General features: G+C 29.7%; 1 protein-coding gene across 3 annotated transcripts in view; it reads right to left on the bottom strand.

Annotated features, from left to right (window-relative positions):
• LOC125067225 (lachesin-like) overlaps positions 1–16,243 on the bottom strand; it is a 31,432-nt gene extending 15,189 nt beyond the window's left edge. The window contains exons 1-2 of one of the 3 annotated variants that reach the window (XM_047675690.1): positions 15,980–16,243; positions 2,372–2,431 (exon numbers count right to left, since the gene is read on the bottom strand). In XM_047675690.1, coding sequence (XP_047531646.1) covers positions 2,372–2,431; positions 15,980–16,049 — 130 coding nt within the window. In that variant the 5' untranslated portion in view covers positions 16,050–16,243. The remainder of the gene's footprint in view (positions 1–2,371; positions 2,432–15,979) is intronic. The other 2 variants (XM_047675691.1, XM_047675692.1) reach the window with 2 other exon arrangements.
• Between the last annotated feature and the right edge of the window lie 565 nt (positions 16,244–16,808).

Here is a 16,808-nt window from a genome sequence, read left to right as displayed (position 1 = left end):
CATGATATCGAATTAAAGAAAACTTTTTCAACTTCATCAAACAGGGTAAAGGTTACAATTTATTGCCTGTTCTTCTCGGTTGAATCTACGTTCGAAACCGGCGATACCGGTGATACGTTTACTATATTTCTTTAAAATGACGATTCAAATCCACTTGACTAAATATTATTTTCATTTTTATGTTAATAAGGCAAAAATAGGCAGGACCTTACTAATTATTTCGGAAATGTTGCTCTACTATATAATAAAATACATCATGCATATTTGTTGTCTGGAGGTTTTGGCGAAAGATATTTGACATTGGCCAGAAAAATTGGCCAAAAAAACAGATTTCAAATGCAGAGACACATAGCTGTTTGTATTGTCTAATAACAAAAAATCTGTGAATGTTATAAGACATTCTGTAGTACATAATATAATTATTGAGTATTAGCATTGCCCCCTTGCGAAGCCGGGGCGATTTGCTTGAACTTTTTACAACGAATATAATATAATATGAATAAATGTTTTATATTGGAACTCTAGACTCATTCGGTATATTTAAGACGATGTAAGGTTAATAAAAGTAGCGTAACATTATTTTTAAAACAATATTATGTTTATTCATAACACAGATCATTTTAATAGAAACAGCGAAAATCATTGTAATGATAACACCACCACCAAAAACAATCCATTCTTCCTGGCATGATATTTCTTTCTGGAATAAAACTCCGCAGATATTTTTTAACATTAAACCATCCGTATGTTACGTTTATTACACGATATAATATGAATATATCGATGATAAAAGTGTGGACTTCAGTATCGTTAATTTCCATACAGGATATAGCATTTTTAAGTGTGTATGTTATCCTGACTTCATTCTACTAAATATGTGATTTCGAACGTGCGTTAGCTTTCATTCAATTAAATCCTATAAGAAGCTTGGATTTTGATTTTTGCTTAATAAATTTCGTGGAAAGCACGACCTGAACCAAGAACTGAGTTGTTTAAATCTCTTTTATACAGATAATATATTATCAAAACTCTATAAACGAATATTTGTTTGTTTTTAAGAAAAGTTTGTTAATATAAGGATTTACTAGTATTGAGTTGATATCCTATCAAGTACAAACCATTCACTGGAAATTGTTATAGACTAAATAAAAATAACATAATGCATCCACGGGGCGATGCAGTACCGTTTAATGGGGATGAAACCGCGCGAAGCTGCACTACAGAATAATTTTATATTTAAATTATTTACTAATTTCACATTTATTCACGATATTATTTAATGTTACATTAATGTATTTAATATATAAATATAAAAATATAAACATAAAAAAATATATAAATATAAACGCAGTGCCTATTTTCCTTAAAAAGAAGAATTTTTAATTAGCGTTATTAACATGACTCAATGTAATATTAAATTTTTAAATACATTTTAAAAATCTGACGTAACAAATCTTAAACAACTTGTAAAGAAAGGAAAAGCATTTTTTGTGTCTTTATACGTAATTTTTTTTTTTTTGCTTTTCTACTTCTGCTTACGAAGGCGAGAACAATTATTTTTAGAACATTTCTAGTGCAATTTTAACGACGTCACGCAAAACTGCCGAAAGGATTTTAAGCGCTTTTTTCACAAACGTGCAGTTTATCTCAAAAGGGAGCACAAATACGTTTATAGTTCTTCGTAAAAAGATTAAAAAGGAAGTAGGTCGTGGGCATTTGCTAGTTAAATAATAAATTGGCTGAGGCGGCGACCAGCTGTATTATCGCAATAAGTACTCATTGAAATAATTAATGTGGGAAAAAACATTTGTTCAATAACGAATGTACTAAGGTCAAAGGTTTGGTAATAAGTATCCACAATACACGTTAGGGAGTTAGGAATTGGATTTTCTGTTGCTTAAATATTTATTTGGTCATATTGTGCAAATTTTTTATTAAAACTACGATAATGTCCTCCATACCGATTTCAGCCTAAGTAGTAATTCTCAAGGGAGACTAGCCATTTGCGCGGTCATATTATTTAGTGCACAAGTATGTGCGTAAACACAAGTGCTCTTCTATTCCTTCATTTTCTAAATTCCGCATATCTGACGTGACTGTGGCTTTGAAAGCCACCTTTTCCTAGGCAGGGTTGCATACTATTAGGATGATATCTTGGGGTCTGCCACTTATAACAATAGTCAATAGACGAACGATACTGATATTGATATAATCTTTATCCGTCATGAAATTGATTGAAAACAATCATATAGTACTTTTACTAGTCAACCTAGGAATATTGCGACGTTCTATAATGTGACATGTTTTTGTTTTTAATATTCTTAAGCTAAATAAATTACGAGAGCCAAAAAGTATCGCGAAGATCACTTACCATTAGGAACCTCTATAGGAGCAACGGACACTACATTCAGTCCGTTGGGCAATCCCTGACCTGTAAAAGAATTAAAAATAAAAACCTATTTTTTCGCATAAAAATATATTTAAATTCAAAGTTTTTTTGCGGTATAATAAATAATATTAAAGAGCGTACTTGTTGCTTGTGTACGATTTGAATTCATAAATTCAAATTAAAACCGTACTTGTGAGTTCTCTGATGTTACATTTAATTTATCGTTCATAGATTTTCTCTTATAATTAAAAAACGATAAAAAAAAGCATACCCGATTTGCCGACTCGAAAATAACGAGTTTATCAAATCGGTCTTATATTTTTTAGTGCATATCGAGGATTGCTAAGCGATTTTGATGTTTTTTTTTGTTTTATTAAACATAGTTTCATAATAGTTTCTTATAAATAAATATTTCCTTTCCATCAATTCACTTACACCAAAAATGTAACTATCATCCTTAATTGGAATGTGATGGAAAGTCTACCTTTGTTCATAGATAAAAAGCGATAAACTCAAAAGAAATTTGCTAAAAGCTACTTAATGTGACTTAGTTGTGTCATATACAGTATCTTAATGATACGGTATACATTTAAAGATATCAAGATATTAACTGTTGCTTCTCAATATATATTCTGTAATGTTTTGTATGTACGGAAAAATATTAATGATTTTATGAGAAAATGTGATTCTTATAGCATTGGTACAAGGAACAAAGACAAATTTGGGAATGAAACGATAGCTTCCTGGTTATTTCTATTCATATTCAATATATGTATTTAAATAGTTTGACAAAAAAAAGACCCGCTGAATTTCTTTCGCCGGTTCTTCTCAGTCAGGTTGTCTCATTTTCCGAACCGGTGGTAGTGTTTAATTAGACTATCAATAAGTGAGTGTATTGCTTCTATATTAAATAAAGGAGTTTGAAACAGTAAATAAACGTCATTGATTGCTAAAATTATTTAATTTGAATAGAAATATAAAATTAAAGTTACATAAAGTGTATTTAAACTTTTTGTAATAAGATAATAATTATGAAAACGAAGTTTCGAAACGATATAATAACTCCACTTTGATAAACGTCTACTTCTTCAAAGAATAAATGGATCATTATCATATTAAAATATCATCCACTTAGCGGTATCAACTGTTATTCGAGTACAATAACACACGTAAAAGTTTACTGCGTCGTTAAAAGTTTTCACTGTTTAATTACGGCTACCGACCGCAGTACAGGAAATTCATACTTGTTATTTTTCTTTTTTATAATAGTGCATGCGGTTATCTTACATATACTTTAATAAATTCATTTATTAATGTCATTAAAAGAAATCACGCTATGCATTGTTCAAATTAAATACTTTTTTCAAATTAAAGTTCAAGTATATTTTCCTCGAAGCCACTAATCGAATCGTCGTCATGTTATAATATTATGATATACTAAAGGTATTTAGATTCTATCAAGAACAATTGGTAAGTAGTTTTTTTTTCCTTCAATTCATAATGATGTTTTAATTAAATATAATTTTATTTAGTATATAGCATGTATTGAATCAATGAATATTAACTCCACGATATTTTCAAGCATCATTTACCATTTATTACTCGAAATCTTATTTATACATGTATAAAAGATAGATAGTTATCGAGGTATTTTTACCACAGACTGATGCTTAGCTAATTTTATTAATATATATTTTTTAATTCAATTGACGCTTTAAACGCCAGTCAAAAGTATTAAACATTAATAAATTCTAGATTAACCGATGTATCAGATTAACTAGTCTCCTATATGGCAGTATTGTATGAAGTATCATAAAAATAGAATTAAAAATCAGTCGTTAAGTAACTTTGTTATCGACACCATTAAATTTATGGATATGATGGATAGTGAAGATATTAAAACGTCAGTCTAGCGACTCAGGGGAATACGAGCGTTGTATACGTTATGTCGTATAATTGCAACGAGTGTTAACGATTTAATGTTTTTATATGTTTGTATTACAGAACATAGAACGTTTCGAATATATGGTTAAGAAATAACACAAGGAATATTACATTAAGATTGTAAAATTGGTTGAACATGTTATCTTTATATCCTTCGATCCATTTGTCTGTTCGCTATAGTGATGATATATTGGTAACAATTTTTAAGAATATGACGACAATCCACCGGGCAAAGGACGGGAATAAGATAGTACTTAAATGTTGTATTACTTATTATATATTAAGTTGTTTTTAAGTTTAATCTATTAAAATATTTATTGATCAATGTTTTATAGTTGTAAGTATATACGGATCGTTTAATAGCGACCTCACCTGACCCCACTGAAAGAGTTTGTATAAAATAAGAGTTATTTGTTAAGAAAATATAACGATACCAATTCCTTTATAGAGATGATTCAAGAGAAGAGCGAGTATAGGAGTCCATTTTAATATGGTTTCTTTTATAAAGATTTTATTTATTTATTAAGGTTTTTCGATTTTTTTTCAAAAGTAAACGATTATGTCTTTAATAACATGATATAAAAATTTCGAGTTGAATAAAAAAAAAATTGAATAGAGTTAGCCTTATTTGTTCGTGGTATTTCGTATTTATTATACATATGTGACAGTTTTTACTTTTCCTAATGGAATATAAAATAATATCGAAATATATTTAAAAGTAAATATTAACTGCATGGATTTCAAACCGCAATGCCGTTATGTATTACTTATACATCGTACTAATTTTAGTAGATTTACTGTATTTAAAAAGGCATATGTTCACATCCGACGAAACATATATCAGTGCGTCGGATGCCAAATATAGAATCTAAGAATTTAGATGTTATGTGGTGCTTTAAAAAAGAAATACAGCAATATAAAGTATTCGTATAAATATAGTACAATAACTATTACTACTCCGATGATTTAGTGGACCCGAGTAAGCTTACTTACGTTTAAGATTTATTCATGTAAAATCTATACTAATATTAAAGCCGCAGGTACAGCTAGTAGTATTAATAAAGGTAGTTGTACACAACTGTTTTGGAATTTCTATCGATTTATCCTAAATTAACACTTAAAATCTTTTAATTTATATTCCACATTTTGGCCATACCTATTTCTTTATCATCATTATATATAATGACATAGAAGCATACTAGATATTAACTACCAATTATGTGTTCGATATTCCGTTATTAATATTTCATTCTTGAAACGAATTATTAAATTAATAATACATAAACTCCCATAAGTTTGTAGGCACCTAGGCACAAATATTGAAACGAGAGTAACAAATTACAATACATTAATTTACAAAATTGTTCTGGTAATTAATACTTTATTACAACGCAAACTATAAGCGGACAAGTTAATTGACGACCATTACGCCGGTTTTAAATTAATCCGTAATTGGCCTTTCGATCTCATTGGCACATTAGCTAGGATTGGTTTTTGTTGAGGAGCACACATATAGGTACCATTACGTATAGCGTTGACAGCCACACTTCTGATGACAGGGTTGTTCCATTATCGGCACAGATGAATAATTGACACTCGCTATGATCCCTAGATGCAGTACAACTTTACATTTTATATTTAAACACATCTCAGATGTTATGGCATAGATGCTCTTACTTTTTGTTTTATTGCTTGTGAATGATTTATTACGTGTTGTAAATTTTTAATGTTAATGCATAATCTGTTTGAAAATAACCGTTATATTTATAATAATAATAATTAGATTTAATGACAATGTTCACACTGACATTTGTTGTAAAAGCGTATATTCTTAATTGATTATATGTATAATCATGTTTTGAAATGAATACATTTGCATGTACATATATGTAATTACTAAGTTATATATATAACCATACATTTTTTTAAATCGTATTATTCACATATATTTCACCGATGTTAATTATAACGAAATAATTGTATATATTTTCTTAGAATTGTTAACTATTTTAGGCGTCTAATAAAATTCCTATAGTAAAGACGGATAAAAATATGTTTATTAAGTATAACTATGAAACTGATTTGTTGTCTTTTGTGGTAATGTTTAGAGGTCAAATTAAATTATAATATAAAGCCGATGAATAGTCTGAAGTTCAGATGTCAAATCAATTATTGATATTAAAACTAGTCTTAAAGATCTTTCAATAATACGAATATTTATTAGATTATGAGCATATTTATTAAGTAGTTACTTAGTACAATATAATTTCTCTTTATATCTCTTGAATTCTTCTAAAGAATTTCCTCGTAATTAATAGGATTTCAAGAAGAGTAAAATTAACGCTGTTGATTTATCTACGAATACTTAGAACTTGGTTCCACCTTAGGATAGATTACCTTTCAAGTACCGACAAGTACTTTAACGCTATCCACGTGTAGTATTTTATATATTTAATGAATTATTTTACCCAAATTTTAAAGTTATACATTAATTATTCATTGCTGACACGTGATGAAGCGACGGGTCAGATTAAGCTCCAAAATCCATCACCTTAACAAAGGCGGCCTTTGTTTAATAATAGGAAAATTATGGGTTGTTATTTACTTTGCTAGATTTATTGCTGTTAGTCAACAGGTTCTTAAATTAGTGTCAAGAAGTAACCCTACTATTTTATACTTAAAATTCATTCATCAAAGTGCAAGATATAAGATATAAGTGAAGTCAAATCCCATTTAGTTTTTTTGAATATATAAAAATCTAGCACCGAAATCACTCGTGATTAGGGCACGCGAATCCCAACTAAAGATGCGAGATCAACCCCGGGCAGTATAATCGATTTTTTATGGGCTTCATTTATGTTTATTATCTCGTGTTTTCATCTCGTATTCGACGGTGAAAGAATTCGAGGAAATCTGCATGTTTTGATGATACCCATCAAGCCATATCGAAGGACTGACCGAGTAACAGTAATTGTTGATACTAATCTCATTGTAAATCTGATTTGTTAAAAGACCAACAATGCGAGTTTTTTGCCGTTTCGGTAGAGTTAAAATGTTGACGGTTCGAAATTGCTTAATTGTAAAGTTTACTTGAATAACATATAAATTTTAGACGTAAAGATTTGTATTTCTAATTGAGATCATAATTGTATTCTCTTTCTTTTATAGGATCTACTTTCTGTATAGTGCGGTCTTTAAATTTCTTAAACTACACAATAATACGAATTAATATATGTCGGAGAAGCAGGATGCCGAACAGTTGGGTTCGGGCATTGATCCGACATTTGTAAGACTATGTGGGCGTGCAATGGAGATATTCATAAAATAAAAGGTATTTAATATCGTCTAATCACTGTATTCATTGATTCAATAATCGTACACCACAATAATATCAAAGGATTACAATAATTCATCTCGATTAAGAGCAAATGGGTTTGCAAGCAACCATCGCATTCGAGAAGCTTGTCAAAACATAACGACTCGCGTTGCCATGGCACTTACAACTCCATTCGGGGTGACCCGCTCTTAAAAGTAAATCAGCCATCAAACATTATTGCCAACTACTCGATTCATTAATTATCCAAATCAACAACTAAAGTAACCACGCTCCGATATATATATATATATATATATATTTACAATAAAATCTACTCGTTTTAAATGAAACTCTAATTCATAGATCTCATAATAGCATTAGCAGAGACTTCATCCAAAACCTTGTTAAAACTCAGCACCGAGACCTTAAGACGAAAAATAATTAAAACGCTACCAAAACTATTATAACGAAACTTTTCACAACTTTCAGCGAAATGTTAATCGTTTCAGGAAAGTCCGTATTGTTTATCTTTTGGAGATGATTTAAACATTTATTCTGTTTAAGATACTTTTATATTATTATTATATATTAAGTATTCAAAAAGTAATAAACAATTTACGGGAAATCAAGATAAATGCAAAATATAATTTACATATGTAACAAAGACAACATAAAGGAAAATAAATTCCAGATGATATGTGGTATAAATATTTGATTATATTTCATTTTTATTTTAAATATAATAATCATGTCGTACTGACCGATTTCTGTCACGGCTGCTCATCTCACGGGTGAACAACCACCTACGAAGGACGTATTAATATGCACAAATCTAAGCGCAAACACAGGTGTACTCTCTATACACTCACTCCCATAATGGATGACAAACCGACCCCTGGTTTAAATTACCTCGTCTAAAGAAACTCGAGTTCTGTGACCTTATATCTAGCGGCTTCTAAAATATTATCCCAAATATTCGCCTATTTGCAGTATTGGTTTGAACATAACAAAACAGAAAAGTTTCTTGGTTATCTTTGTTACAATTGTACATATATGGTTAATATCTATTGGTTATAATTAAAGTAGTGCTATTCTGTAAAATTCGTAAGCATTCGTTCATGAAATGTTGACAACGAACTCACAATGATACACTTTTTTGATACGTGTATTTTTTAAATGTTTTAATAGTTATAGTCGCATAGTACTTTTTGACATAACGCAATAGTGCTTCATGTTAAGTTTTCAGTTTGTACTTACATAATAGCGCTACAGATCAAAGGAGTTAAGTATGGCAAATATTTGCGTCAACTGTCCACACTTGGTTCCTACGTAGCATTGGACCGCTCTTACGTTCATTGTTTTGTGAATAAGCAAATATTATGACGTATCTTGGTTATTTGCGGTTTAGTTCATATGTGAATTGCGGGTTTGAAACATTTGCATTTTCTTTGACCACACATTTGGAAAATAATATTCCTAAGTGAACAGCCGTCGTCAGTCTTCACCACGGCAAGTGAATTGCCTCTATTACTTATTTCATATAACTTATAACGTTAAAGATTTTATTATTATAGTATCTTATAAAATTTTGAATTATAATATATTTTTATATGTGTATGTTTAACGAAAGTAAAAAAATTATATATATATAATAGGCGGTTTATTTGTATTGTATTAAGGAAAATTGCCTAATTCCTGTATAAAGATAGCTATTTTCTTAAGTGTTGCTTTTTATTTTTGATCAGTGTATAGTATTTAATATCTTCTTAATGAAAGGGGAGTCTTTATCAATAACACACACACTCGGGGTGTGTGCATAAACTCAGTATAATATCTATTCACTCTCATATACTGATACGACCAGAAAGATATTACGCAAAAGCAACTGCCTTTCGTACTGCCCATAAACTAAATTTTAACACTGGATATACGAACTTCGAGCTACTACTGAGATTTAAAAAAAAAAACAATGTCTATTTTATCCCGAACCATTATTCGAACTCTATACCTTGACATCTGTCAGATAAGATTGTTACTTGAACACTTATCAGACATTAATTAGAGATTATATTTAATCATTTGTATTGTGATATTTGAATCGCGTTCTCGTATAAGTTCTCTTTAATTTAATGAATGTCTAACAATATATAGTATGTGTTCTTTTTACCATTTAAGCGCATATGATCTCTTCTTGTAAGATTGCACAGATCTGTCCATATATTAGCTTTTTCTCATTTCTACTTTAAAATCACATTAAATAAATATAATAATAATTCAATCCTATTAAAGTGTCTTAATAAATAGGTATGTATTCAAGATAAGAGTTTTTTTTTTTTCATTCGTATAATAATAAAGGTGATACACGCTATTCATTATAATGCCACATAAAAGTCACTTGTCTTTGCTAGTCTCACTGTGCTCCTATACTTAATTATGTATGTATGTTCATGTTTCTTTTGCCTCGCATATCTTGAGAACAAAAGACGATATCGACTGCAAACTAATTTCATTCGACGCGTAATAGTATAATAAGCACATGATTCAACCCATCCGAGTAGAATTGGATGAAAAACAATTGTGTTTTCTTTTAATATAAAAAAACTGCCTAAAAAGAAGATGACATGACTCAATGTTCGTTAAATAGGAGTTAGTAGTGTGGGTAGAATAAATCGCAGTAAGACCTGATCAGAATTAAATAACTCTTTAGTTATATTATGTGTAATGACATTAGCGTTTTTATTTTTTTATTGTTATTTTATCGACAAGTTAATTTGTAGTAAGGGATATATATTTTGTATGTGGCAAGGGAATTAGGATAATTGTAAATGGGTTCTCCAGCTGAATATATCCATAGTATAGATGGAAGGTTAAGAAATAAACTTTTTATTTTATTTACCATCGCATTTTAGGTAAACCTGATATGCGATTCTGTAAAAGATCATTTCGAATCTCACTCGTAAAATGTCGGCAACCGACTTACGCTGATACGCCATTTTGATACGTGTATCTTATTCATTTTATAATTATTGTAGTAAATGTAACATATCATATTCTGACATTTCACGCTCGTTTTCTGCGGTGAGTATCAAGTTTCTTGTTACAGAATACCTCTACTGTATCTTACAATTGTACCTTTACTGTATCTTATAATTGCCAGTGGCACCCCAAACAGTAATTAGAGTAACATTGTACATTAACGAAGTATTCAATACTTGCGTACGATTGAACCAACTTTGACGAGTAATATTGCATACTTCTGAACTGAAATTCATAATCAGTTAGTATTCCTCTTACAATAACTCCATAGAAGTTAGATATTATTGTAGCTTCTATTCGATTGAACGTTGAATTGAAAATAGAAATTTTAAATCAGAAACCACTGAATATATTTTTTTAGGAGCAACGTAAAGTTTAACCAAAGGTATAGTGACACATAACGATTCCTTGCTTTCTTGTCTTATCTCTGAAATGTTAGTATGTATAAAGTATACATTTATTCGTCTTGTTGAACTGGCACCTTAAACGGGTCGATTAGGCGAACTCCTCGGTCGAGCGATGCAAAGACTCCATTAAGATGAGCGACTTCAAATTTTCTCACTTTTCCGGTCGGTTATAGGCCAAAAGCTGTGCCGAATTCCAAATTTTACACTCTGTAGCTCGTCTATGAATATGCTGAACGTAAGCGTGAAACGTACATTTGGGATTAGTCTCAAAAAAAAATTAATACTCATATTAAATTGGCTTATTACAATGTAGGAAATAATATATATTACGAAGTTTAACATTTTGATTACAATTTTTTACTTGTTTGAAAGTTACAACTTCTTTTAAAACTTCATAGAAATAGATGAAATTACAATTTCTGCAAAAAATTAAACACAAAAATTCGAATTCTGTTTGTTTATCGGCTCGATGAAGTTAAAATATATTTAGTAGATATTTTTGTTTTATTAGCACCTAGCAAACTTTTAACTAAAAAAACGGTTGGAAACAATTGCTATATTCCTAATATTTCAGAACTAATGGAATAGTTTAATGAAGAGCTATTGCACACTAAAGTACAGAATAAGTATTAACAGGTATCTTTTATACCTAAAAAACCTAAAACCTTACTTTTGAATCATTCTGTTTATTGATTAAAATCGCATTAAAATCCGTTTCGTAGTTTAAAAGATCTAAGCGTACAGACGGCGGGAGGCAACTTTTATACTTAGAGATTAACGCCATTTACAACAAACAATTAACGCCATTTACAAATACATTATAATGAGACGTAGTTGTAAAATGGAACAAAAAATCTATATAGATTTTTTAAATATTTAACTCATTGAACTTAAGCTATAATTTTTTTTTATTCCAAGGAGTCACGGTTAGATCGAAGAACAACTATATAATTTAATCAACCAATGTTATCGAATGCTTATAATAATATTGCTTACTTTATATTTCTTAGAAATGATCGTTGCTTTTTTAGGAGAAATATAATTCGAAAAACATCAACAAGTATACCTATTAAATTCTCTAGTAAATCTATGGCTTTTATTTTTTTATTTCAAATAGAAATGTGGATTCGCTAATGGACCACTAGATGGGCACTGTAAGATTTAAACTATTCCTTACAATGTAAATTTGCAATCCAAATTAGGCATATTTATTTCAAAGTTTTTAAAGTGAAATATGAATATAAGTTTATCAAATTGAAAAGTATATCAAATCAAATCGAATTTACAATGAAATTTTATGAATAGCTAATGTAATAAACGACCTATTTAAGTTGTACATTTAAATAATGAATCATTCAATAAATAGATATCTGGCACGAGAGCGCGAGTTATGGTCTCTTTGAGAGTATTTTGCTTTCATAAAGTAGCGATGATGAAGTGCTTATTCACACGGATTTGTATAGCAACGAAACAGACACGATTCATTCGCGTTAAACTATGGATACTATTGTATTCTCTGTGTCGTTAAAGTTTTACACTTTAAATTACATACATAAGTGAATCAGGAGATTATATGTGTCACTGGACATATTAAATAGGTATTTTCAACTGTTATCCGTTCTATCTGGTTTAATATGTTCAATGGCGAAAGAATATTTGTGCATATTGATGCATATAAATTGTCAGTGACGCATTGCGTAGACACTAACAATTAATTCAATTAATCACCTAAACTATTGACCAAAATGTAACTGTTTAATAAAAAAAAATATAGTATTAAATCTTTCAACAACAATTTTTACGTTAAGTTTACGTTTTTATCCATATGCCAGTTATAAGTTGCTGGTGTAAACTATGGTGTACACTAGACACGATGTAAGTACATTAATTTTAACATCTTCGTGACTTCTGGATACAAGATATCTAATATATCACAGGTTCAATAATTAATATAAGTAAAAATGACCTCTTTATACAGTATATCCATATTATATGAATAAAATTTAAATCTTAGATATGTAACAATATTATTGGATTTTAGGATTAGGCAAGAATCTTTTAATCGTGTTTAATGCTATAAATTTCTTTCATGTGGCGAATTTAATCTAACAATATGCAAAAAAAATATTTACCTATCAGATCATTCGAAGCTCCGTATGATTTTATAATAGTCTGAATGGTTAATTAATTTTAATCGAAGCCTATGAAAGTAAATATTTATTTAATGACATCTTAATTAATAAAGTTACGTGGATTTTGTACGTAAATTAATTTAAACGTTAAAATACCTGTTAACTTACAAAATTATTGTAAGTTTAGATTTGATTTAGTTATGTTTTTTTTGTATGTATTTTTATGTAAATAATACTTTTTGTTTAATTAAAAAGTTACTAATTAATTTTATATAAAAATTATAAAGATATTTTATCAAAAAATGAAAACCGGTTCTGTACTTGTACAAAAAGTAAACCTCAAAAGATGTATAAGGTCAAAATAATTAAATTTTAACTATTTTGGTTATAATGATCGTCGATCAAATCAGTTTCATTAATAATGACGTAATACTGGCTCCATACTCGTGCCTTTAACACGCGGAAACACGAATGCCGTCGTTTTCACGTTTCATGCATCTTCTCACGCCGGCTCTGCGCGAGTACGTGTTTGTGCCCGTGTCAAGGGTTTGTAGGACGAGATTCTAGCGTCAACACAAACGCATCAATACTCGTACTACGGTCCACGAAATCAGTAGCGTTCTGTTTATATTGGCATAGTTATAAGTTACAAATGTTGGAGTTTATGTATATTGTATGTCACTGTTAAGGAAGTAGCTAATAATTCGTGCTCATGCTATTTGATCGCGTAAATTAAACGAACAATTGCAAGTGTGGTGCGAAAAACTTGGCGCTGAATTCTAGGAAAATTTTAATGCGCATTTATACAGTTATTGACGTAAGAGTCCGGAGTAAACTTAATAGTTGTATCGCTTTTAAAAGTTAATTCGAAAAACAGTATTTTTTTAACTTTGATAAATATAAAAAATTGGGAACTCATGTTGCTTTATCAATGAATACTCCACGCGAAAGCCAAGTCAAAGGTCTCGTTGATTGAGTATCGTTTATTGATAAAGTATACTGCAGGATAGTTTAAGTACAGGGAAATTATAAATTACAAGATAGTTTTATAATTTGAAAAACTATATAAAGCAATTTATTTTATACAATTAAAGAATTCTCTGTTAATATGCTTAACAGTTTGTCACAGTTTCATTGCTTGGCAAAGGTCTCCTCTCCTTTCAAGCAAAAGGTTTGGAGCTCACGCCACCATGCTTCGCCAATCCAAATCGATAAATACGTATGAGCCTTAATTAATGTAATTATATCACACATACCGGCCAAACCAAAGTGTGTTTTTACAACTAAGATGAATTCTAACCATTTCTGCATGTGAAAATAATTTTGCTTCACCCGTAATCTATAAAGATATTAAACTAATTTAAGCAAATCTATCTTTTTATGGCTATAAGTATAAGCTCAGAGAGTGATTAATTTTCTCTTAAATGACTCGGAACTAAATTGATTTATCAGTTTAATTAAATCCAGAAGAAGTATATCACTTGTTTGTACAGAACTGTTGTTCTTTCTACTTTTAGAAAATAAATATATCGAAAGATTTTTGTTGCCTTTGGTGGTTTTTTTTGCGTCTGAATAGGTATGAAACATTGACGCGACTTCTAGTTTTAAATCAATTATAATCGCAAAACATATGTATATAATATGCTTTACTAGAATATTATCTTTTAGCCCGAAGAAGATAGAAGATAAAGATTTGATTAGATAAAAGATAGAAGATTAGTAAACGTCTAAATGGCTCGGTTAATGGTTAGTGATCTATTTCTTTTGATAGACGTATTCTACGAAGAAATCGCAAGACCAATGTGATGCTATCGATTAACGATTATTTCAACCTACCATTTAAAGTGAACGTCTCATTATTGATATGAAATAAAAATAAGAATGCAACTTGTAGACTTAGAAATGTATTTAAATAAAAGAAGATTTAATCAATTACAAAAATTATATACTTAAACTTGAGTGTATTTAATTTCAGATTAGAAGAAGGAAACATAAATTGTATCATTTACCTTATTTTATATTACACTCAAAAAATATATTAACATATAAATCAACAATACACATTTCTGGCTTACGTCATAACAACGCGCAACATGGTATTACTAAGCTTTATTTTATTTATTGCAGTAATGGAATACATCCATAACTGTCTCTACCGAGAAGCCAGCGGATATCCGCGGATGACTCACAGATCGACCCCCGTCCGTTTTGTTTGTGATTCTTTCCCTTGTTAACTGAATTATGTTTAAGAAATACAAGAGCTTCTTATCTCGAACCCTCTGAATAAATCTTACTTTTGAGGATTTTTCCGATTCAGAGTGGAATCGTCATCTTTTGGTTATTATTTAGACCAATATGATTGAGAGTAAATTTAACAGTATTATAAAAATAATCGAGTTAACTAAACACAGAATAAAATAACTGAAAACAATATTTCTGATGTTTCTGTTGATATTTGGGCGTTTATTTTCTTTTTATATTATATATCTATTGATTACTCTCAAGAACTTATTTAAAAAAAATCCATTGATAAATGTTAATACTATAAAAACAGGTCCTTTATATATCCTACTAAAAATTACAATAATTCGATAAAAGAAAAATAAATTTTATACTCATTTCATTTTAAAGTATCCAAAACAAATAATAAATTAAACAATGAAATAAGCTAATGATACAAATTTTCCAATCAATAAAAACTTTTTCACAAGTTGCCATCAACTCAATAAAAATGCTAATTGCATTCTCCACTCACCTGTCGTACTGCAGTAGACTGTCAATAACATTATCCATACCACACAATATAAATGTATAAAAAGAGTCATTTTTAGACATAGAAAAAATCGACTTCGTGAAAATATGAGAGTAGTCGTAAGTTCACCTATGTAGTTCGCGAACGCGTGAAAGATCGACTACGGAGCAAAACGCGCGTGCCATCGCTAGGCGGCCTGCGGAAGCACTGCCGCGGGGTGCGAGCCGCCACTCCGCGCTAACTACCCCAGCCAGATAAACAAGGCCGAGGAAACCGGGAACAAGCAGACAAACTGTCTAGCTAGCCTTTATAGCCGGCACAGAATAATGGTACAATAAAATAAAACAAAAGGCGAATAACTGACTAGCGATCCAGCTCTAGACTGTTCGCTGTCAAATATGCATAATCCGAACAATAAACGATTGCTGGATTAAGTTGAGTAAACTATACAGCTCGTATTTTATCCTAGATAAAAATAACTCTGCTAGTAAATTTTATTCACACTGAATTAGTTTATTTAATCAAACAATCGGAAATAATAAGATTTCTTTAGTTTTAAATCGAATGCAATTGCAACACGCGTTAGGTTTATATAATATAAGAATAAGTGTAAGAATTTTGTTTAACTCTAAGAAATATTATAAGTAATGGTGGTGGATTTTTATTATAGATTTGAATAAATAAAATAAATGTATTGAGATCATTATAAATATTTAAATAATTATTAATCATTAGAAAACATAATAATAAATACTATTTGCAGAATTACACGATATTTAAAATGGTCTATGAATCTATTTAATATTTCAAGGCATATTTTATACAAATTATC

Source organism: Vanessa atalanta, chromosome 11, assembly GCF_905147765.1.
Source record: "Vanessa atalanta chromosome 11, ilVanAtal1.2, whole genome shotgun sequence".
NCBI lineage: Eukaryota > Metazoa > Arthropoda > Insecta > Lepidoptera > Nymphalidae > Vanessa > Vanessa atalanta.
The sequence above is the reverse complement of the archived record's forward strand: the minus strand, read 5'-3'. Positions and strand labels throughout refer to the sequence as shown.